Genomic DNA, 23,530 nt, shown 5'->3' with positions numbered 1-23,530 from the left:
AACATCAAACAGTGTGATGGAGCGAATGAATTCACTTTGAATCAACTTAGCAAGGACTAGCCATCATTAACCCGAAATGAAATTGATTATTAGATTCCAATGCTGTTCAGAGAAATTTGAAAAATTATGCTTCATATGGAGCCTGGCATTGTCAAATTAAGTGTGCTGATTAATTATGGCACCAACAACAGCACGTGTTTGAGAAAGTAGAAGATGCCAAAGAAAAATCATAAGGGATTTCTACAGTAGCTGGAAATACACAACCGATTTCAGCCTTACAAAGAATGGAATGAAGCGAGAAGACTGGCCCAGAACTGGGATATTGAAGAAAAAAAGTGTTGCAAAAAGGTACAATGGACCATATCAACCCTAAAGAAGCCTGTGAAGGACAAAAATATGGAGAATGCAATGGTGTTACAGAGACCCGTACATTACCTCGATCAGCCACGGAGTTCTAATCATAATGGGATTTCCTTGTCTTGTTCAGAGTTAATTAGTAATCTCATTTTACAGGATTTTCTAGGGGAAAAATTACATAATTTATATTCTGCTTGAGAAGAACAGAATTCAATCAAAAAAAATCTTGAACTTAAATAAAGTCAATTACAAAGGTGTGCTAAGCAAAGAGTCTTAGTTTCAAAGAAAATTAGATTACTAAGATCTCCCGGTGGATAATCAATGTAAATACTTCAAGAAATATTTCATAATTCACAACTTTCCATTATGGAAAACAAAAACTTCACAAGAATGGTAATCCATCTGTGTCTAACTGGAAGGGTTATGCATACTATTAGATTTTTAAAAAGAGCTTATAATGCCACAGAGAACAGTATCAAACCAAAGGATTAGGAGATGTTTTCAACAACCAAATATGAATGGGCAAAAATTGATAGAGGAAGAGAAAGTAAATTAGCGCAAAAAAAATCTGAGCTCCTACAGCAATGTAGGAACGAGCAGCAAAGGTACAACTCCCTTAGAGGAAATGGAAGGAATTCTGAAGTTACAGATGAATTTTAAAAGAAAAATTATTCACTGTGAATATGATGCAATAAATCATCAGAAAGCATTGGGGTTCAAAATTTAAATAACAGTGAGATACTTGAAGCAATTAATGTAACAATAAAAAGTACTACAGAAATTGAAGCTCAAATCTGATAAATTCCCTGCATAATCTGAGAAACCCCACATCCCAAGTTTCTAAAAAAACAAAAAAGATAGTGATGATCAAACAAAATTCCCATCATTCTAGAGCAGACGCAGCCAATTGGAAGTTAGGAAATTTTATACTGCTTATTTTAGAATGAACGGAGAGAGAATATAAGGAACGATGACAAGTTAACCCGACATTAGTCGCTGGGAAAATAGAGAAATTCATCATTAAGAATGATAAGGTTTTTAAAATGTAATGATTACGCAACATGTTTTTATGAAAGAAAAATGTTTGAAAATGTTTGTGTTCTTGAGAATATAACCAGCAGGAAAGATAAGGGGAATTAATTGATGCAGCATATCTGAACTGTCAAAAGATATTTGCCTAAAATGAGCTCAGCTCTCTTTCCTTGTTCTAATCAAGAGCCCATTGATACTGGTAAAGATAATCTTTGTATGTTGCTTCAAGCCATTCATAAAGGGCAAAGACTTTAAACAAGGTTGGGGAAAATCTGATTTACACACAGTAGATACAGACTAATATCATTATTAAGAATGGAAAGGAATTCTTGGATCTGAGGAGATTGAAGATGATTTTGAATGAACCAGCATGGGGAAGGGCCAGAGTTCTAGAACTGGTAGCACAAACTTGTAAAAAATATGACAAATTTAGTGATATTCTGAATTAACATGATTTTAGGGATGTTCTATTTACTGGAAGCCTTAGCGTTTGGTCTTGTTTTGGAGAGAGAAAGCAAGGAGTCATCATCTGATACCTGATCCATAATCATAACTTGCGTGGAAATATCAGCAACATTACTGAATTCACATAGTTACTACATGGATACGTCACAACGTTGTTGGCCCAATTTTACTAAATTAGATAAACTTAAATTAACAATTTAGTGCAAGTAACTGGATAAGAAATAAAAGGCTTGTTTGCCACTGGATTTGTGCAAGTAAATTTTGTCTTGGGTGCCACCCTGTGACATGTGCAAGCAACTACACAGATATCAGATAATCAAAGACTCTGTACAGGGCAACTAACTAACAGGAATAAACTAACAGGAATCAAAATTATCCATGCTATGTTGACTATCAGATTTAACTAAATAAGGAGAAAATTTGAAGTCCAAGTAGTAAGATAAAGAACAACATTTTTCACAGGAATAAAAGATTGGAACAGTGTGTTCACGGTTGCCAGCTCAGATGCCCATAATTCAATGTGAAACACTGACATCGAGCCAGCTTAATATTTATTTGAAAAACTATTGAAACAGGTGATGCTGGACATGGTGCACATTTCACATTGACTTCTACTCAATCCTCACACACGCACACATTAACCTGCAGTTTACATTGAGCTGTAAATTACAAGGAAAACACAAAGTACTTGTGCTATGACACCAGGATAAGCGCTCAATCAAGAAAACCAAGCACTATCGAAACTGATTATGCAAACATGCTAAGAACAATAACCAACTCCATATGCAATAATCAGCTACATAAGAAAAAAGTGATCGTGTAGATGCAAGTGTATAATTGGGGTTATCAAGTGGGCACCTCCCTTCACTATGTTTCATCGAGTTAGGCCCATGAGACCTCGGGAAGACTCAACACTTAAGTCTGGCGTCCCAGAACAACCCCCCTCAATACCTGCTCTCACCACCAATGCTACCAGTATCTACTACATAAAGGCAACTACAGATGATTAATTCACTCGGAGGGAAAGTGAGGAGAAGGGGGGGGGAAGAAAAAGAAAGAGAGAGAGAGAAAGAAAGAGAAAAAGGGAAAGAAAGAGAAGAGAAAGAGAAAAAGAGAGAGGAAAAGAGAAAGAGAAATAGAGAAAGAGAAAAAGAGAAAGAGAAAAAGAGAAAAAGAGAAAGAGAAAAAGAGAAAAAGAGAAAGAGAAATTATCCCATATTTGCCTCAGCAGCTACTTAAGAATGTTCTAAAATAACGTGGAAGCATGTCATCCTTGACACACTCTCCCCCTTCCTAAAAATAGTCTGACAAGAAGATGGAGGCAAAAGGTAATTATCATTCAGTGTTCAAACAGGTGGCAATCTTTACCTGAGGTAGCACTGCTGGTCCTTGGCCTGTCAACCTCTGCAATGAGCTGACCTGGGGGACCTTAATGGGCATTGCAGTAATAGTTCCCAGTGTCTGTCAAAGGAAAAAAAATGATAATAATACAACTTTTCCTTAATGTCAGTGCTTGCAGGTTGCCTTCCAAATATAGAAATCTGGTTCATAGAATATTAAATGGCAATACAAAAATAACAATTCAACCATTAATAACTACATGTGGTGAGAATAAGAATCTTATCAACTAACAAAGGGTTATATTACATTAAATACACAAAATCTGAAAATTTCACTCGATGTAAATTTTTACTGCCATCCCAGAAATTCAATCACATAACGCTCTACAGATAAACTGCAAAGTGACCATGTCCAAGCACAATAACTTCATTGTAAAATTAGTCATCACACAGCTCAGAGACACTTCAAGAGTGCCAGTAGAAGATCTCTACCTTTCCCTTACATAAGGAAAATATCTTAGTGCATTGATCAGATAAGCTGTGTGGAGCCTGGGCATATTGATATAATATTAGAAAATTACAAGTGTGAAGGAAAAATTAAGATCTTGAACAAATATTCCCTCCTCTACATCCAAACGTGAAAATTTACAGAAGGTTCTCAACCAGCTAGACATGTCCATTCCATGGTGTTTGATGCTGAGCCGCCATCTTGAACTACTGTAATCTCTCTGAAGTTCCTCCGCAATTCCATTTAGGAGTTCCAGGATTTAGATCCAGCAACAATGAACTGCAACAAAGCGCCTGAAGCGCTTTCCATTCTTGGTAATTTGGAAGGCGCTATCAGAACACACACAAGCCTGGATGTCATGAAGCTAACTCCTCAACCAACCTGTCCATCCCAGGTGCAGCTGTCCTGACAGCCAGAACCCTTCTTCCACCAACAAAAATATCAGAAACACATTGATTGGGTGCAACCATGTCCCAACAATGGAAAGGTTCCAGTAAAAGAAAGAGTTTCCCTTCAAAATAACTGGGCTGATGCTCGCGGATGGGAGCTGGAACTTGTATGATGTAAAATCTAAATCAATCATTTCACCACATGGTTTAGATTCCAAAGTGTGAAGTTTGATGGATCAGAAAAATTACATACATTGTTATATTCCTTCTACGTACAAAATATAAATTGCAATATTATGATAGGTCAATTCTTCTTTTGTGGATTGAGTAAACCGTTCATGTAAAATTTGCATCCGAGATTGGAGAACGAAGAGTCTGGCAGTTGGGATCAAGTAACTAAATTCCTTCTTGGTTAAACCAATTCATGCAAGAACTGGTTTTGAAATTTCTTGTTAATTGTGGTCAGGGCTCAAGCCAGTGATGCACAAAAGCTCATACAACAGAAGTATAAAGAATGTAATCAGGACAGAGCAGATTTAGTGGCAGTGCATAATTTCACTGAGATAAACTTTTACTCAATTGAAATATCTTTAAGAATCACAGGCAATTTTACATAAAATTTTGTTCTGGTTTTTCAGGAAGGAATTTATCAACCAGGAAGAATTATCGTGTTCTTCAAATCTGTCATAGGTTGTGACCTTATTTGATACAAGTCCAATATTGAAGTTCAAACTAAACTGAGAAAAACATTTCATGAACACGTAAAAAGCTGGGGTGAGGAACGAGAAGGTCAATCAGGATTTTTTTTCCCAAGTAAAGTAGTTGTGTGGCCGTTTTTGAGAATGCTTAAGAGGATGAAAAGTTTTTTATTTAAATATGTAGGCATAATTGCAAGCAATTGAGTCAAAAACAGACAACATGTTCTGGGTACTGCAAATAATTGCATTCTGAAAATAAGTTCTACTGTCAACATTCTTTAAAGCTAGTACTGTGAGAGCAGTTATTCATGAGATAGACACAAAAAGCTGGAGTAACTCAGCAGGACAGGCAGCATTCTCTGGAGAGAAGGAATGGGTGACGTTTTGGGTCGAGACCCTTCCCCAGACTGGTTAGGGATAAGGGAAAAGAGAGATATAGACGGCGATGTGGAGAGATAAAAAACAATGAATGAAAGATATGCAAAAAAGTAACAATGATAAAGGAAACAGGCCATTGTAAACTGTTTGTAGGGTGAAAATGAGAAGCTAGTGCAACTTGGGTGGGGGAGAGATAGAGAGAGGGAATGCCAGGGCTATCTGAAGTAAGAGAAATCAATATTGATACCACTGGGCTGGAAGCTGCCCAAGCGAAATATGAGATGATGTTCCTCCAATTTGCATTTAGCCTCATGGACAATAGAGGAGACAGAGGACAGAAAGGTCTGTGTAGGAATGGGAAGGCAAATTAAAGTGTCCAGCAACCAGGAGATCAGGTTGGTTCAGGCGGGCTAAGCGAAGGTGTTCTGTGAAACGATCGCCCAGTCTGCGTTTGGTCTCGCCGATGTACAAGAGTCCACATCTTACAGTAGATGAGGTTGGAGGTGGTGCAAGTGAACCTCTGCCTAACCTGAAAGGACTGTCGGGGTCCCTGGACAGACTCAAGGGAAGAGGTACAGCGACAGGTGTTGCATCTTCTGCTATCACAGGGGAAGGTACCTGGGGAATCTTGAGGTTGCAGTAGCAGTTATTCATGTTGAACTGCTGGGGTGAGCTGGTCTCAGTAGCTTTTCCATAACCCTTTGTTATTTTGCCACTGCAGTTCTACTCCAAAGCGTAGCTGTAGCTTTAAATACATCACAGAAACCCAGTATCATCATGCCTTGAATTCCTGCAGGGTCTGTAGGTGCCATACATAGTCACAGATGTTTGGAATTTTCCAGCAAAATTCATGTTAAAAATCCTGGTATTTAAGAAATTACTGCAAGATGCACTTCTGCAATTCGATGTATGTATATGTACACCAAACCAAAGTTGCAATTAGCTCCACATACCCGGGTTCCTAACTGCAATCTAATTCTGGACTGCTCATTATTAGCAAGGAAGTCCGATGTTCCAACAATCTATGATGGAAATTCACAAGAACCAGCTGCACCAGATGTCATTTAGCCCACCTTTCTGAAGGAGACAAGGATAAGAGCAGAAGCTCTGATGCAATCCATCAACATCTGATGCTAAAGGATAAGTATTACATTGATTTTTCTCTTGCTACCAGGTTTGGGAAACAAGCTAGCATTAAATAAAATTGTCAGATTGAGTAGATTGGATTAATTGAGAATACTCGGTTTAGTTCTTTTGAAGGAAAACCATACCCAAATAGTGTGATTGAGATATTTAATAGAGTTACGATAAATTTATTTATATGGGCATCCAAAAGGAATTTAAATCTAAATATTTAATAGCATTTTTTTAAAATGGGAGCATGTGGACTTGTATGGCAGCCAAGTCCCTGATAGGAATTGAGAATTCCATGCTACATTGCACATTAGCAAAAATCATGAAATTCATTCTTTTTCATGGAATTACATCACCAATTGCCGACAACTATTTTTAATGCGGAGATTGATAAGTTCTTTTTTTAGTTTAGTTCAGCAGCAGGGAAACAGGTCCTTCGGCCCACCGAGTCCGCACCGTCCGGTGATCCCCGCACACTTACATTATCCAACACACGTAAGGGACAATTTACAACAACCTACAAACCTGTATGGCTTGAGTCTTCTTGATTAGCAAGGGCGTAAAATGTTACAGGGAGAAGGCAGGAGAATAGGATTGAGGGGGAAAAATAAATCAGCCATGATTGAATAGGCCGCAGATGGTGGTGGACTCGGCCCAGTCCATCATGGACACAGCCTACCCACCATCGAAATGATATTGAGGCAATGCCTCATGTAGAAGGCAGCCTGTACAAGTCTTTCCTTTCACTGTTGCACTCCAACCGCACGTATAATTTGTGTGTAGTCCAAGTCTGTGGCTGTGATGCCTCTTCAACCAAGATTTTCATTGTACTTACCATACTTGTGCATATCATAATAAATTCAACCTGATCTATTATTAAACCAAGCTGCCATATTAATACAAGCTGCAACTGTAATTTCTTGAACAATTAGTTACCAACTTTTAAATGCGATAGGCAAAAACAAACAATGCACTTGGCTATCCGTCCCCTCATTCTTTTAATTTTATGAATCCACAGGTTGCTGTACCTTGTATGCTAAAACTTGTGACTTTGTTGCAGCAAGAATTTCTCATTGTAACAAGAGACACTATTGCTTGAACAGAGAAAACAGAGCAGAGATCAGTACAACACAGATCAGGCTTCGAGGCTAATCATAAGTCATAACTATTCACCAGTCTATATACCTACTCCCTGAAATTAATGCATCTGTGTAAATACATCTCTGAAAATTTGCTCTGCCGCCCAATTTTGTCAACACCAGTCAGCGCATCCCAGGCACCTACCACCTTGCCACACATACACATATATACTAAAGAGAGTCATTTCCTCAATACAAATCCAGCAAAAACAAGACTTGAAAATGGGGTGAAACAGCTGTTTAAAAAAATATTTTTTCCCAATGCTTCAAGACTGTGTCAAGAGAGGATTAAATGAAATGCTACACCAGACACTACCCGAGTTTCCTACCTATGACAGCTTAAGTAAAAAAAGTTTCATTAAAATTGTATAGCCCTTCTAATACAGATAATGGAAAACCTTTATGACACAGAACATACTGAGCAGCAGAGAATTATAGATTGTAGACAGAGAATTTACTAAACCTGTGGCGCAAACTCTTATATTCTCTCAATGAGTGAGATCTGGTGCTTTATATAATTACTCCACAACCTTCCTGGATGTCTTGCACACATGTACCTTGTGGACATATTCTTTGTGTAGTGTTATTAAATGTTCACTGCTAATGAGTATCTACCTGTGAGTTTGATGTCTCTGGAACCCTCCTTCCAGTGGAATTCAAATTGCTCCCTGCCAGTTTACTTGTTTGCAGATTGATTGGGGCCATCTGTGGAGGATCTGTACCAGGCGTCTTCTGTCCATTGATGTGTGCAGTAACCATGGTGATGGGATTCTTAGATGGCACCACTGAAATTGCTATGCTCTGGTTTGGTGCCTTGATGAGTGAAATAGGTTTGGCACTCCCAACAGGGCAACTTCTGACTGCAAGCTTCTGAAAGAGAACAAAGCAAGTTTCAGTTATCTTGTTCAATTATTTACATTCAGCAGATATTTAGGGATTTTTTTTTTAAAGTTATCTTGCATGAGTTTTACTAAAGTCACATTAAAAATAGTTACTGGATTTCTGATAGGCAAATATTAGCAACAGATAACAGAATTTATTAATCATAATCCGTAAATTTGACCCACTATTAATTAAGAATGTAATTAACTTAATGCCACAACACAAAGACACATTTAGAGCCAGGTCACCCAGATTCAATAATCACCTCCAGGGTTAAAAATCCAGCATCCTTATTCAATTAATACAACTCTACATATATCACTGTCATTTAATTTTAAGTGCCCACTCTATTCAAACCAACAATAATCACATTTTTCTTCTTATCAAAAGCGAATCTCACATTTTCACCATTCCAACAGCTGACAGCTTGCTCAGTTGTTCAATCTTTACTGACTATTACCCCACAACATTTTTCACTTTTGTGCTTAGCCTTATAACATCATCAGCAAGCTTGGATACATCAGCAAACTTGGATACATTACATTAGGTGTTTGCATGCAAGTATACAATATAACGTAAAGATTAGTCCAGTAGAGATTCATGTGATATCCCACTGACTGTCTGGGAATCTGAATACACCAATTTATTTCTACTATTTTCTGTATATTAGCATGTATTGGCTCAAGTTAGATATATCAATTTCCAACTTACCTACTCTGCTAGTTACAACCTCAAAAATTCTATATTTGTTAAACTCATGGTAGTTCATGCTGACTACGACCAAATATATATTCCAAAATAAATACAAGGGCCTCAAGAGTCCAAAGGGTCCCGATCCAAAACCTGATTGCCTGTCTGCTGGTGCTGCCTGCCTCGGTTACTCCAGCACTTCGTGTTTTACTCAAGATTCTAGCATCTGCAGCTCCATGCGTCTCTGCAATGAGGTCATTAGGGAGATAGGAAATATGCATCCAAATTAACATACAAGCGAGTCCTCTGAAAATAAATGCAAGCAATTTTGCACTCTTTCAAGTTAAGAGAATCACAAGGCTTAATTCAATGAAAAAAAAGAACTATACTGGCTGTATGATGTCAATGTTTTCCAAAATTAATTATAAAAAACACCAGGGTATGATGTTCACACTGCCTGTACAAAAAGACCACAGAAACACAATAAAATTCACGTTAAGTCTAGGAAAATATTGCAGCCAGAGCTGATATGCAGCGATTTTTTTTAAAGTACAAATTTAATCCAAGATGATAAGTTACAATTAATCCTCCACAGGAAAATAAACTGAAAGTGGCTCCAAGATCACCTCTATGCTTTAGGGAAGATACCTTACGGCAGTGAGATGCCTTACAGCAATGTGCAATCCAAAGTGTCTTTAATTATTTGGTCATTTTACTGTTTTACAGCTTACATTTGAAGTATTCCACTAAACGTAATTAAACTTTACAAAACATTCTTGTTTTTAAATTATATCCTATTCAACATCTGAACCAAATTTATTAAAAATCTTATTTAAAAAAGTATGATTTTTTTTCTTCACCAATCAAATGCCAGTGTCCATTATGCAAACTAAAGTGCATAAAGATAACTTCGTTCACATAGTTTTTTGACATCTTCACCAGCTAACCATCAAGGGGATCTACATAATAACTTGCATTCAACCTGATAACCTTGACATGCAATCAAAGGCTTAAGTACTTTTTAAAAAGAATAGGACAAGGTAAAGTTCCAATTATCGGACAATTCAGCAGATTAATATTCAAGATACTGACAGATTAGTCATCATGTACACGAACATCTACACACTGCATTGCAAAGAGACAATTACATTAATCCCGCTTCCTTAAAGGAACAGATCCACAAGTTTTCTATCATCAGGTATGCATGCAAGAATCAAAGGAGGGTGGCTGCCAAATCGGTTCACACAAACAAATGTAAAGTTACCAATGTTGGTAGAAATCCAATCTAAATAAAGATTATGTTAAAATTCACAAATCATTAACATTAACGTGACCAGCGTGAGCTTTCTCCGAGATCTTCCGTTTCCTCCCACACTCCAAAGACGTACAGGTATGTAGGTTAATTGGTTTGGTAAATGTAAAAACTGTCCCCAGTGGGTGTAGGATAATATTAATAAACGGGGATCACTAGTCAGCGGACCCGGTGGGCCGAAGGGCCTGTTTCCACGCCGTATCTCTAAACTAAACTAGCATTGCAAACAGAAAAACATTGTCAACACAAAACGTTCAAAATAGTTTGTGTTAATGCTCATCTATATACCAAAACTCTCATTTGTTTATTTGTTCGTTTGTTCCTGAACTACAGCCAAAACGGTACATGATAGCACGGCAATTTTAGGCCCACCTTACTCACCGCCGTCCCTTTGGTGCTAATGGAAAAGGTTTCATTGAAATTGGTGTTATATTTTTTAAGTTATTCACATTTTAAAGTTTAAATCTATCTCCTAGGGAGGGAGGGGGGAGGGAGGGAGCGGCAGGGTGGAGAGAGGGAGGGGGAGGTTAGGGGGGTTGAGGAGGATGGAGTGAGGGTAGGAGAAGGGGAGGGGGTAGGAGGGTGGGGAGGGGAGGAGGCAGAGGAGGGGAGGGGGCAGGGGAGGGGAGGAGGCAGGGGAGGGGAGGAGGCAGGGGAGGGGGGGAGGCAGGGGAGGGGAGGAGGCAGGGGAGGGGAGGAGGCAGGAGGAGGGGAGGAGGAAGGAGGAGGGGAGGAGGCAGGAAGAGGGGAGGAGGCAGGAAGAGGGGAGGAGGCAGGAGGAGGCGGGAGGAGGGAGGGGAGGAGGCAGGAGGAGGGGGGTGGAGGGAGGCTGGGGGAGGAGGATAAGGTGGGCTGGGGGGATGGAGTGGGGGGATGGAGTGGGGGGGATGGAGTGGGGGGGATGGAGTGGGGGGGATGGAGTGGGGGGGATGGAGTGGGGGGGATGGAGTGGGGGGGAGGGGGTGCTGCACCAATGCAAGAGGTTTTGGCCCAACGGGTCCACTTGGTCTAGTTAATCTATATAGTTTGCAAGATTTTCTTGTAGCAGTAAAACTTCTTTATGGATGGGTAAATTTCATTAAAATATTGTGGACAGATGCATGACAATAATAAGCACCTCTATGATACTGGTCATCTCATATCATACACATCTCATTTGTACAAAGAATTTAGCTGCCATGTGTGTTAAGTTTGAAAATATTTGCATGTTTTGACATCCATATGCAGTAAGCACAGCAAGTACATAAACATACTCATCATTGGAACTTAACAAAATGGTTAAGGTCAAAAGTACTAAGAGGCTTCTTCCCATTCCACTACACTTGAATTCCAATACTGGAAGCTGTCTCATAACTCGGACAGATGCCATCTAATGCTTTTTAATTTAAGTTCTCTACATAACATCTCCAAGGCACAACGTTATCTGTGCAAGTTTATTTTCCTTAAAGGAAAATCAATCCACTGGTTCTTTATCAGAAAAATACATTATGTCTAAAATGTGTATACAATGCCATCTACTGGCATTTTACAGGAACAATATTACAAGCTAAAAGCTTCATGTGCAATTATTTGATGGGCTGCGCTGTCTACATTCCACAAGTGGAGTCAGACATCTCTAAAATTGATAGGAGGAACAAACTGGCATCTCCTTATTCCTGTACATGTCTTTCTTTGCTCAAAGACGTTGACTTGTAATGCCAGCAGTAGGTCTTGTCTTATTATGCAATGACCATTATAGCAATCAAATTTCATTAGTTTAATAAGTGCCAGATATCCTGTTTTACTGATTTTTAAAAATGGAAAGATACATTTTTGTACCTTGGACTAACAATATCTTTCCACCTTTTGTTAAATTGCTGGATTTATCTAGTTGGGCTATTTTGTTTAAATTAAATTTTCATAAAGTGACCTTGCTCAAGTAGAGAAGTGGATTTTGTTGGAAAAGAAAATCTAGTGACCTTAACTCCTGTTGTTTACAGATTAATTATTTCTCTGTTCAAACCAAACAGTGCACATAGGGAAAAAACTACACTCCTCTGACCCGAACGATCATCTTAGAATTTAATTAGCTAATTTATTTCTAGAAACATGGGTGAATGAGCCAATCAGCCTTCTAACCTAAATCATAATCCAAAAAAATGGTGGCTGATCAGTACCTCAACTTTAATTATGTACCGTTAATCTATTTGTATGACCCTGCCTCATAAAAAGTCAATCATCTTCTTAAAAATTTCAACTGACCCAGTGTCGATAGCCTGTTATAAAGGTGAAGAAAAAGGATAAAAGATGATGAATTCTATATTTTCACTAATTTGTGTGTAAACAGATTGCTCCTCTTGATTTGATAAATGGATGATTAGGCATTACCGTTATCTTTCAATTCAAGTATAAAAATATTTTCACATTTTAAAAGTTGCATTATTTCTTAGGTGTGTAATTTCAGTGTAAGATTGCATGTTCTTTCCTACAATATCAACACTATTATTAGTCAATAAATAAACCAAAAATTAATCCAACTAGTTCATCCAAAATACAAGAAGGAAATTCCAAAAAGTATTAATTTGATAATATGTCTGCATGGCTTGAGTGTAACCTTCAAGAAAACTGTTTAACCCACAAGTGATTTATTCACAAAATGCTGGAGTAACTCAGCAGGTCAGGCAGCATCTCGGGAGAGAAGGAACGGGTGACGTTTCGGGTCGAGACCCTTCTCGACCCGAAACATCACCCATTCCTTCTCTCCCGAGATGCTGCCTGACCTGCTGAGTTACTCCAGCATTTTGTGAATAAATACCTTCAATTTGTACCAGCATCTGCAGTTATCTTCTTAACCCACAAGTGAAATTGATTAGAATGCTCTCAAAAATTGCCTGCCACTGAACAAGATAAATTACAGGTGAACAGGAACAGCTTGCCGTTACAAAATATCTCAAACAATTTTGGTTGATCAAGTAGCTAAATTTTACCTTTAAAAGTCTCCCAATTGCTAGACATCCCTTTACCGATAAACAGCCTTTCCCAGTCATCTGTTGCAAGTTCCTGTCTAATTAGTTTAAACATTGGATTTGTCCCAATTTAGAAACATAGAAAATAGATGCAGGAGGCCATTCGGCACTTCGAGGCATCACCGCCATTCATTGTGATCATGGCTGATCATGCGCAATCAGTAACCTGTGCCCAACCTCTCCCCATATCCCTCGATTCCACTAGCCCCCATTTAGAACATTAACTTGTGGCACAGCCCCATTTTTCCCATGACTATTTAAAAACTAATAGAATCATGATCATTGATCTCAAATATGTCCCCACCAATGCTTCAATCACCAAACCTGCCTTGTTCCTAATAAAATGTCTCGTATTGCATCCTCTATAATAGGCCTTCCTCCATACATTATTTAAGAAAACTTAAGAAATCCCACTTCATCCAAGACATGAAAATCACTGATGTCTTCTAACAGACTTGCAACATCCTTAGAACATTGTTTTGGTTAATCGCAGCAGTTTTAAAGTTATTTTTACCTCCAAAATGAACAATGAAATCAAAGAGAATACTATTTATAAAATGCCCTGTAGTTACTTGCCTAGGCTATTGTGACAGCACCTCTCAACCAATTATTACCAAGGACTAGGATAGAGGGCACAAGGGAACACGATCACATTTAGCTTCCTCTCCAAGTTGTGTGCCACTGTATCTAAATCCTGCTGCTTCTTACTGATCAGCACTTTGGTGGTACCTTGTGTTCAAAGGATTTGAGTGCTTCAAAGCTGTTGCTTAGTATCATTCTCAGTGGAACACTTAATCTCATGAAAATAAATAAATAAATTATCCTGAATATTTCAAAAAGTCGAAAATGGGAAAGATAAGTCAAATGGTAAATACCCTAAATTAAGACTCAATTAAAATAGCATTTTTGGCAATACAATAAAAAACATTAACATTTCACTAATTTTTCCATGAGCTGTTTGCAATTTGCAAAATAGAGATGAAAATATAAAACTAGCATCGGCAAATAACTGTTGTTTTTTTTAAAACATCTGACATTTTGGAACAAACAAATATTAGAATAACCAATTGCAGAATTTGTAATTAGGAACCTGGTAAAATACCAGTCCAAGGATAGAATGAGAATAAGTGTAGAATTTGGAATTCAAATCCACAAGTCTTCAGCTACAGTGTATTTAATGAAAGAGGTTCTCCTGCAATATAAAGATGGAAAATTTGAGATGTAATGAAATTTTGGAAAGACAAGATCTCCCACACAGTAATTCTTTGCTAAATGTAAAGGAATGAACCACTGTATAAAGAGATCAAAGTAAATATAATGCACATGGACTCATGATCAAAAAGGTGTTTTACAAGTGCTTGCTAGAAAGGAGCAGGGAGAAAATCAGATAAATAGGAAATAACATGTTATTCTGAATGTAGAAAGATCCAATCCAAGATGCAATGTTCGAACCAATTTGATCAATAGTAAATATATTACTTGAATTTGGCTAACTGAAACACAATCTAAAATATATGGCCCTCAAAAAAGTAAAGGTTTAGTAAACTGCAAAATATATTGCAGGTCAGAGCGGGTGATGTTTTTGGAAAAAAAACAAATGGAAAATGGTAGGGTTTATACTTTGAAAGTAGAAATATAGACTTTTGTTTGGAGTTTAAACAAGCACATAAACACAAGCCATAAAGTAGTAATACAAGATATTGGCCACCTCACAGTTTAGAGAGTTAGGTAGAATTTCACTTGTTCATTATTGGAAGGACAAAACCATTGAGAATGTGCACAATTTGTCACAAATTTGACACAAGGACCATTTCTATTCAAATACAGAAATCAAAACTTTAAAAATATTGTCACCAAGATAGAAGATCGGTCATGAAAAACGCATTTACACAGTGGACCATGAAGCATATTGTTTTGTCATAGTATTTTAATTAAAGCAGCCATCACAGCATTTTAAAAATGAACAAATTGACTCCGTATTTAGAGATGAAAGAACAGTGCTTTGGGTTAACAGCTAGGAGGAGATTAACTTAATTTTTCTTTAAATTAAGCATGTGAAGCCAGATCTTGCTAGTAAATGCTGGCAGTTCAGAATGGAACTGTTGACATTTTTCCCCTTTATGTGACAGTCAACCCGAGACTTCTGTTCTTTAGAAATATTGAACAACAGATGGCGCCACATCTATCACTACACTCTGGTCATTGGACAAAGTGCCCAGCAGCAGAGCCTTGTTCCTGAGGAGATTCTCCAGAATCAATTCTGCTGGAATTGCCAAGATCTAATTCACATCAATTACTTTTATAGAGTTACTAGCACGAGTGTGCCCGTTGGGCCCGTCCTCGTAGGGTTTCCATTGTAACCGGGAGGGGAGTGGGGGGAGGGAAGGGGGAGGGAGGTGTGGAGGGGAGGGGGAGGGGGGAGGGGAGAGGGGGAGGGGGGAGGGGAGGGGGGAAGGGAGGAGGGAAGGGGGGGAGGGAGAGGGGAGGGAGGTGGGTAGGGGAGGGAGGTGGGTAGGGGGGGATGGGGGGAGGGAGGGGGGAGGGAGGGGGACCTCCCCTTTTCCCAGTACCCCTCTTTCCCCGTTGGGCCCGTCCTCGTAGGGTTTCCATTGTAACCGGGAGGAGGGGAGGGAGGGAAGGGGGAGGGAGGGAGGTGTGGTGGGAGGAGGGGAGGGGGAGGGAGGGGGTTGGGGGGGAGGGGGGAGGGGAGGGGGAAGGGGGGAGGGAGGGGGACCTCCCCTTTTCCCAGTACCCCTCTTTCCCCGTTGGGCCCGTCCTCGTAGGGTTTCCATTGTAACCGGGAGGAGGGGAGGGAGGGAAGGGGGAGGAAGGGAGGAGGGAGGTGTGGAGGGAGGAGGGGAGGGGGAGAGGGGAGGGGGGAGGGAGGGGGAGGGGAGGGGGGAAGGGGGGAGGGAGGGGGACCTCCCCTTTTCCCAGTACCCCTCTTTCCCCGTTGGGCCCGTCCTCGTAGGGTTTCCATTGTAACCGGGAGGAGGGGAGGGAGGGAAGGGGGAGGGAGGGAGGAGGGAGTTGTGGAGGGAGGAGGGGAGGGGGAGGGAGGGGAGGGGGGGAGGGGAGGGAGGGGGGAAGGGTGGGGGAGGGAGAGGGGAGGGAGAGGGGAGGGAGGGGGTAGGGGGGAGGGGGGAGGGGAGGGGGAAGGGGGGAAGGAGGGGGACCTCCCCTTTTCCCATTACCCCTCTTTCCCCATTGGGCCCGTCCTCGTAGGGTTTCCATTGTAACCGGGAGGGGAGGGAGGGAAGGGGGAGGGAGGGAGGAGGGAGTTGTGGAGAGAGGAGGGGAGGGGGAGGGAGGGGAGGGGGGGGAGGGGGGAAGGGTGGGGGAGGGAGAGGGGAGGGGGGGGTAGGGGGGAGGGGAGGGGAAGGGGGGAAGGGGGGGGACCTCCCCTTTTCCCATTACCCCTCTTTTCCCATTGGGCCCGTCCTCGTAGGGTTTCCATTGTAACCGGGAGGGGAGGGAGGGAAGGGGGAGGGAGGGAGGAGGGAGTTGTGGAGGGAGGAGGGGAGGGGGAGGGAGGGGAGGGGGGAAGGGTGGGGGAGGGAGAGGGGAGGGAGGGGGTAGGGGGGGAGGGGGGAGGGGAGGGGGAAGGGGGGAAGGAGGGGGACCTCCCCTTTTCCCAGTACCCCTCTTTCCCCGTTGGGCCCGTCCTCGTAGGGTTTCCATTGTAACCGGGAGGGGGGGAGGGAGGGAAGGGGGAGGGAGGTGTGGAGGGAGGAGGGGAGGGGGAGGGGGAAGGGGGGATGGAGAGGGGAGGGAGGCGGGTAGGGGGGGAGGGTGAGGGAGGGGGGAGGGGAGGGGGGAAGGAGGGGGACCTCCCCTTTTCCCAGTACCCCTCTTTCCCCGTTGGGCCCGTCCTCGTAGGGTTTCCTTTGTAACCGGGAGGAGGGGAGGGAGGGAAGGGGGAGGGAGTGAGGAGGGGAGGGGGGGAGGGGATGGGGGAAGGGGGGAGGGGAGGGGGGAGGGAGGGGGACCTCCCCTTTTCCCAGTACCCCTCTTTCCCCGTTGGGCCCGTCCTCGTAGGGTTTCCATTGTAACCGGGAGGAGGGGAGGGAGGGAAGGGGGAGGGAGGGAGGTGTGGTGGGAGGAGGGGAGGGGGAGGGAGGGGGTTGGGGGGGAGGGGAGGGGGAAGGGGGGAGGGAGGGGGACCTCCCCTTTTCCCAGTACCCCTCTTTCCCCGTTGGGCCCGTCCTCGTAGGGTTTCCATTGTAACCGGGAGGAGGGGAGGGAGGGAAGGGGGAGGAAGGGAGGAGGGAGGTGTGGAGGGAGGAGGGGAGGGGGAGAGGGGAGGGGGGAGGGAGGGGGAGGGGAGGGGGGAAGGGGGGAGGGAGGGGGACCTCCCCTTTTCCCAGTACCCCTCTTTCCCCGTTGGGACCGTCCTCGTAGGGTTTCCATTGTAACCGGGAGGAGGGGAGGGAGGGAAGGGGGAGGGAGGGAGGAGGGAGTTGTGGAGGGGGAGGGAGGGGAGGGGGGGAGGGGAGGGAGGGGGGAAGGGTGGGGGAGGGAGAGGGGAGGGAGAGGGGAGGGAGGGGGTAGGGGGGGAGGGGGGAGGGGAGGGGGAAGGGGGGAAGGAGGGGGACCTCCCCTTTTCCCATTACCCCTCTTTCCCCATTGGGCCCGTCCTCGTAGGGTTTCCATTGTAACCGGGAGGGGAGGGAGGGAAGGGGGAGGGAGGGAGGAGGGAGTTGTGGAGAGAGGAGGGGAGGGGGAGGGAGGGGAGGGGGGAAGGGTGGGGGAGGGAGAGGGGGAGGGTGGGGGTAGGGGGGAGGGGAGGGGAAGGGGGGAAGGAGGGGGACCTCCCCTTTTCCCATTACCCCTCTTTTCCCATTGGGCCCGTCCTCGTAGGGTTTCCATTGTAACCGGGAGGGGAGGGAGGGAAGGGGGAGGGAGGGAGGAGGGAGTTGTGGAGGGAGGAGGGGAGGGGGAAGGGTGGGGGAGGGAGAGGGGAGGGAGGGGGTAGGGGGGGAGGGGGGAGGGGAGGGGGAAGGGGGGAAGGAGGGGGACCTCCCCTTTTCCCAGTACCCCTCTTTCCCCGTTGGGCCCATCCTCGTAGGGTTTCCATTGTAACCGGGAGGGGGGGAGGGAGGGAAGGGGGAGGGAGGTGTGGAGGGAGGAGGGGAGGGGGAGGGGGAAGGGGGGATGGAGAGGGGAGGGAGGCGGGTAGGGGGGGAGGGTGAGGGAGGGGGGAGGGGAGGGGGGAAGGAGGGGGACCTCCCCTTTTCCCAGTACCCCTCTTTCCCCGTTGGGCCCGTCCTCGTAGGGTTTCCTTTGTAACCGGGAGGAGGGGAGGGAGGGAAGGGGGAGGGAGTGAGGAGGGGAGGGGAGGGGGGGAGGGGATGGGGGAAGGGGGGAGGGAGGGGGGTGGGGAGGGAGGGGGGTGGGGGGGAGGGAGGGGGTGAGGGGGAGGGAGGGGGAGGGAGGGGGCCCATCCCCGTAGGGTTTCCATTAGTAACCGGGAGGGGGGAGGGAGGGTGGAAAGAGCATCCCTCTCCCCATCAGAACTGCCCCCTCCATCGACTCCTTTAAGTCCAGGCTCAAAACCTATTTCTACTCCCTAGCGTCTGAGGCTCATTGAGGAGGCGCTGTGAACTGTTTGTGTGCTACTGTATGTTTCATTTTTTTCCTTAGTACCTAATCAGATGTACAGCACTTTGGTCAACGTGGGTTGTTTTTAAATGTGCTATACAAATAAAATTGACTTGACTTGACAGCTTTTCGCAACAATGTAGCACAGGGGCATTGTGACGTCACACGCTGAATACCGCGGGGGGGGGGGGGGAGAAGGGGGTCAGCTCGAGTTCATCTCACAGGGGCATTGTGACATCACAATGAAGACTAAATCCGTACCGCAGCGCCCCCCTTCTGTCAAAACTTAGATAAATGAGGGGGGGCAGCGCTTTAAAACCTCTGTAACTTAAAAAATATGCGACCGAATTAAATTAAAATATCATTTTCCAGCAGCGAACCGCATGGTGATTAAGGCGGTACAAAATTCGTGGCGCTACAGTTCACCGTTTTGCCGAAATTGCCGTATTCAGCCGACATCAGTGAAATATATATACATACAAGATCTGAGTTTTAGTAATATACTAGAACAAGTGTGCCCGTTCTATGCGGGCCCGTTGGGCCCGTCCCCACACCCCCCATTCTCTCTCCCCCAGACACACTCTTAGCTTCTGTTAAAGTCCCGGGGGGGGGGGGGGGGTTGCGGGTGATCGGATCTGTGAAAAGTCCGGTGGGGGGGGGGGGCTTCGGGAGATCTCATCATTCAAAGGCCCGGGGGGGGGGGGGGGGGATAGCGGGGAGATGTTCTCCCGGGTGTGGGAGAGAGGAGAGAAGCAAGGGGAGAGAGGAGAGGTGAGCCGGTGATCGCGGGCTGGCGCCGCTAACGGCGTCCATTGTTTTGGTGCGAGTGAGGAGATGCCGCGCATGCGTGCTGAGTACAGAGTGAGGAGATTCCGCGCATGCGTACTGAGCACTGCCAGACCGCAGCGCCCCCCTTCTGTCAAAACTTCGATAAATCAGGGGTGGCAGCACTTTTAAACCTCTGTAACTTAAAAAATATGCGTCCGAATTAAATAAAAATATCATTTTCCAGCAGCGAACCGCATGCTGATTAAGGCAGTTCAAAAATCGTGGCGCTACGGTTCACCGTTTTGCCGGAATTGCCGTAGTCAGCCGACATCAGTGGAATATATATACAACGCTACAAGATCTGAGTTTTAGTAGTATATAGACTAGCACATGTGTGCCCGTTGGGCCCGTCCTCGTAGGGTTTCCATTGTAACCGGGAGGGGAGTGGGGGGGAGGAAAGGGGGAGGGTTCGGGGGAGGGAGGAGGGGTGGGGGAGGGAGGGGAGGGGGAGGGAGGGGGGAGGGGAGGGGTGAAGGGGAGGGAGAGGGGAGGGAGAGGGAGGGGGGGAGGGGGAGGGGAAGGGAGGGGGAGGGGAGGGGGAAGGGAGGTGGACCTCCCCTTTTCCCAGTACCCCTCTTTCCCCGTTGGGCCCGTCCTCGTAGGGTTTCCATTGTAACCAGGAGGGGAGGGAGGGAAGGGGGAGGGAGGGAGGAGGGAGGTGTGGAGGGAGGAGGGAAGGGGGGGGAGAGGGGGAGGGAGGCGGGTAGCGGGGGGAGGGGGGGAGGGAGGGGGAGGGGGGAAGGGATGGGGACCTCCCCTTTTCCCAGTACCCCTCTTTCCCCGTTGGGCCCGTCCTCGTAGGGTTTCCATTGTAACCGGGAGGAGGGGAGGGAGGGAAGGGGAGGGAGGGAGGGAAGGGTGAGGGAGGGAGGAGGGAAGTGTGGAGGGAAGAGGGGAGAGGGAGGGAGGAGGGAAGTGTGGAGGGAGGAGGGGAGGGGGAGGGGGGGAAGGGGGGAGGGAGGCGGGTGGAGGGGGGAGGGAGGGGGAGGGGGGAGGGAGGGGGAGGGGAGGGGGGAGGGATGGGGACCTCCCCTTTTCCCAGTACCCCTCTTTCCCCGTTGGGCCCGTCCTCGTAGGGTTTCCATTGTAACCGGGAGGAGGGGAGGGAGGGAAGGGGGAGGGAGGGAGGGAAGGGGGGAGGGAGGGAGGGAAGGGTGAGGGAGGGAGGAGGGAAGTGTGGAGGGAGGAGGGGAGGGGGAGGGGGGGAAGGGGGGAGGGAGGCGGGTGGAGGGGGGAGGGAGGGAGGGGGAGGGGAGGGGGGAGGGAGGGGGAGGGGAGGGAGGGGGAGGGGGACCTCCCCTTTTCCCAGTACCCCTCTTTCCCCGTTGGCCCGTCCTCGTAGGGTTTCCATTGTAACCGGGAGGAGGGGAGGGAGGGAAGGGGGAGGGAGGTGTGGAGGGAGGAGGGGAGGGGGAGGGAGGGGGGGCGAGGGGAAGGGGGGAGGGAGAGGGGTAGGGGGGTAGGGGGGGGAGGGGGAGGAAGGGGTGGAGGGGAGGGGGGAAGGGGGAGGGAGGGGGACCTCCCCTTTTCCCAGTACCCCTCTTTCCCCGTTGGGCCCGTCCTCGTAGGGTTTCCATTGTAACCGGGAGGGGAGGGAGGGAAGGGGGAGGGAGGGAGGGAGGAGGGAGGTGTGGAGGGAGGAGGGGAGGGAGGGGAGGGGGTGGAGGGGGGAAGGGGGGGAGGGGGAGGGAGGGGGGAACGGGGAGGGAGGGGGACCTCCCCTTTTCCCAGTACCCCTCTTTCCCCGTTGGGCCCGTCCCCGTAGGATTTCCATTGTAACCGGGAGAGGGGAGGGAGGGTGGAAGGAGGGGGGAGGGGGAGAGGGATGGAAGGGTGGAGGGAGGGGGGAGGGATTGGGGGAGGGAGGGATGGAGGGAAGGAGGGAGTGGGGGGAGTTAGGGGGGGATGGGTGAGGGAGGTGGGGAGGGAGGGGGGAGGGAGTTGGGGAGGGAGGGGGTGGAGGGGGGAGGGAGTGGGGATGGAGGTGGGAAGGAGGGGGGATGAAGGGGTTGAGGGGGGAAGGGGGACCTCCCCTTTTCCCAGTACCCCTCTTTCCCCCACCACCAAGCCCCCTCCGCAACGACCCCTGTTGTCCCCCTCCCCAGTCCCCCTTCGTGGATGGGGGACCGAGCTCAGGGGTTACCGAGCTTTTGCGGTTGCAGCTCCTAGACTGTGGAACAGCATCCCTCTCCCCATCAGAACTGCCCCCTCCATCCACTCCTTTAAGTCCAGGCTCAAAACCTATTTCTACTCCCTAGCGTTTGAGGCTCATTGAGGAGGTACTGTGAACTGTTTGCGTGCCATTGTATGTTTCTTTTCTTTTTTTTCCTTAGTACCTAATCAGATGTACAGCACTTTGGTCAACGTGGGTTGTTTTTAAATGTGCTATACAAATAAAATTGACTTGACTTGACTTGACCAAGTGCTTCTCACGGCGATCTGTATTCGCAACAATGTATCACCCATCTCACAGGGGCATTGTGACATCATAAGCTGAAGACCTTCAATAAATCCGCACCACAGCGCCCCCTATAATTTAGGGGGGGGGGGGGGGGGGAGCGCTTTAAAACCTCTGTAACTTAAAAAACATGCGACCGAATTAAATAAAAAACAATTTTGCAGCAGATAACCGCGTGGTGATTAAGGCGGTGCAAAAATCGTGGCGCCACGGTTCACCGTTTTGACGAAATCAGAGAAACCGCTGTTACGCGCATATATATATATATAACACAAGATCTGAGTTTTAGTAGTATACTAGAACAAGTGTGCCCGTTCAAAGCGGGCCCGTTGGGCCCGTCCCCACACCCCCCATTTTCTCCCCCCCAGCGAGGGAGTGGTGGAGGGAGGGATGTGTTGAGGATGGAGGGGGGAGGGAGGGGGGGAGGGTGATGAGAGATGGGGGTGGTATTTGTGGAGGGAGGGAGGGGGGGGGGAGAGAGGGGGGAGGGAGGGATGGGGGAGAGGGGAGGGATATGGACCTCCCCTTTTCCCAGTACCCCTCTTTCCCCCACCACCAATTCCCCTCCGCACTACCCCTGTTGTCCCATTCCCCATTCTCAGCCCCCCCCCCCCCATTTTCTCTCCCCCAGACACACTCTTAGTATCAGTTAAAGGCCCGGGGGGGTGGGGGGTAGCGGGGAGATGTTCTCCCGGGTGTGGGAGAGAGGAGAGAATCAAGGGGAGAGAGGAGAGGTGAGCCGGTGATCGCGGGCTGGCGCCGCTAACGGCGTCCATTGTTTTGGTGCGAGTGAGGAGATGCCGCGCATGCGTGCTGAGTACAGAGTGAGGAGATTCCGCGCATGCGTACTGAGCACTGCCGCACCGCAGCGCCCCCCTTCTGTCAAAACTTCGATAAATGAGGGGGGGCAGCACTTTTAAACCTCTGTAACTTAAAAAATATGCGTCCGAATTAAATAAAAATATCATTTTCCAGCAGCGAACCGCATGCTGATTAAGGCGGTACAAAAATCGTGGCGCTACGGTTCATCGTTTTGCCGGAATTGCCGTATTCAGCCGACATCAGTGGAATATATATATATACATACAAGATCTGAGTTAGACAGACAGACAGACAGACAGACAGACAGACAGACAGACAGACAGACAGACAGACAGACAGACAGACAGACAGACAGACAGACAGACAGACAGACAGACAGACAGACAGACAGACAGACAGACAGACAGACAGACAGACAGACAGACAGCTATAAAGTAAAGGGATCGGCAAGTTTCTTTTTTTCTCTTCAGTTTTGTTTAGTATTTTTAATTA

The 23,530-nt window shown here is 46.3% G+C and overlaps 1 protein-coding gene across 5 annotated transcripts in view; it reads right to left on the bottom strand.

Moving 5' to 3' along the window:
- phf21b (PHD finger protein 21B) overlaps positions 1-23,530 on the bottom strand; it is a 95,473-nt gene that overhangs the window by 29,261 nt on the left and 42,682 nt on the right. For 4 of the 5 annotated variants that reach the window (XM_078416868.1, XM_078416867.1, XM_078416869.1 and 1 more), the window contains 2 exons: positions 8,056-8,310; positions 3,223-3,315 (listed from right to left, as the gene is read on the bottom strand). In XM_078416868.1, the coding sequence (XP_078272994.1) occupies positions 3,223-3,315; positions 8,056-8,310 (348 nt within the window). The remainder of the gene's footprint in view (positions 1-3,222; positions 3,316-8,055; positions 8,311-23,530) is intronic. The other variant, XM_078416871.1, reaches the window with a different exon arrangement.

This window comes from Rhinoraja longicauda, chromosome 20 (genome assembly GCF_053455715.1).
Source record: "Rhinoraja longicauda isolate Sanriku21f chromosome 20, sRhiLon1.1, whole genome shotgun sequence".
NCBI lineage: Eukaryota > Metazoa > Chordata > Chondrichthyes > Rajiformes > Arhynchobatidae > Rhinoraja > Rhinoraja longicauda.
Note: the sequence above shows the minus strand (reverse complement) of the source record. Positions and strands in the feature narration are given on the sequence as shown.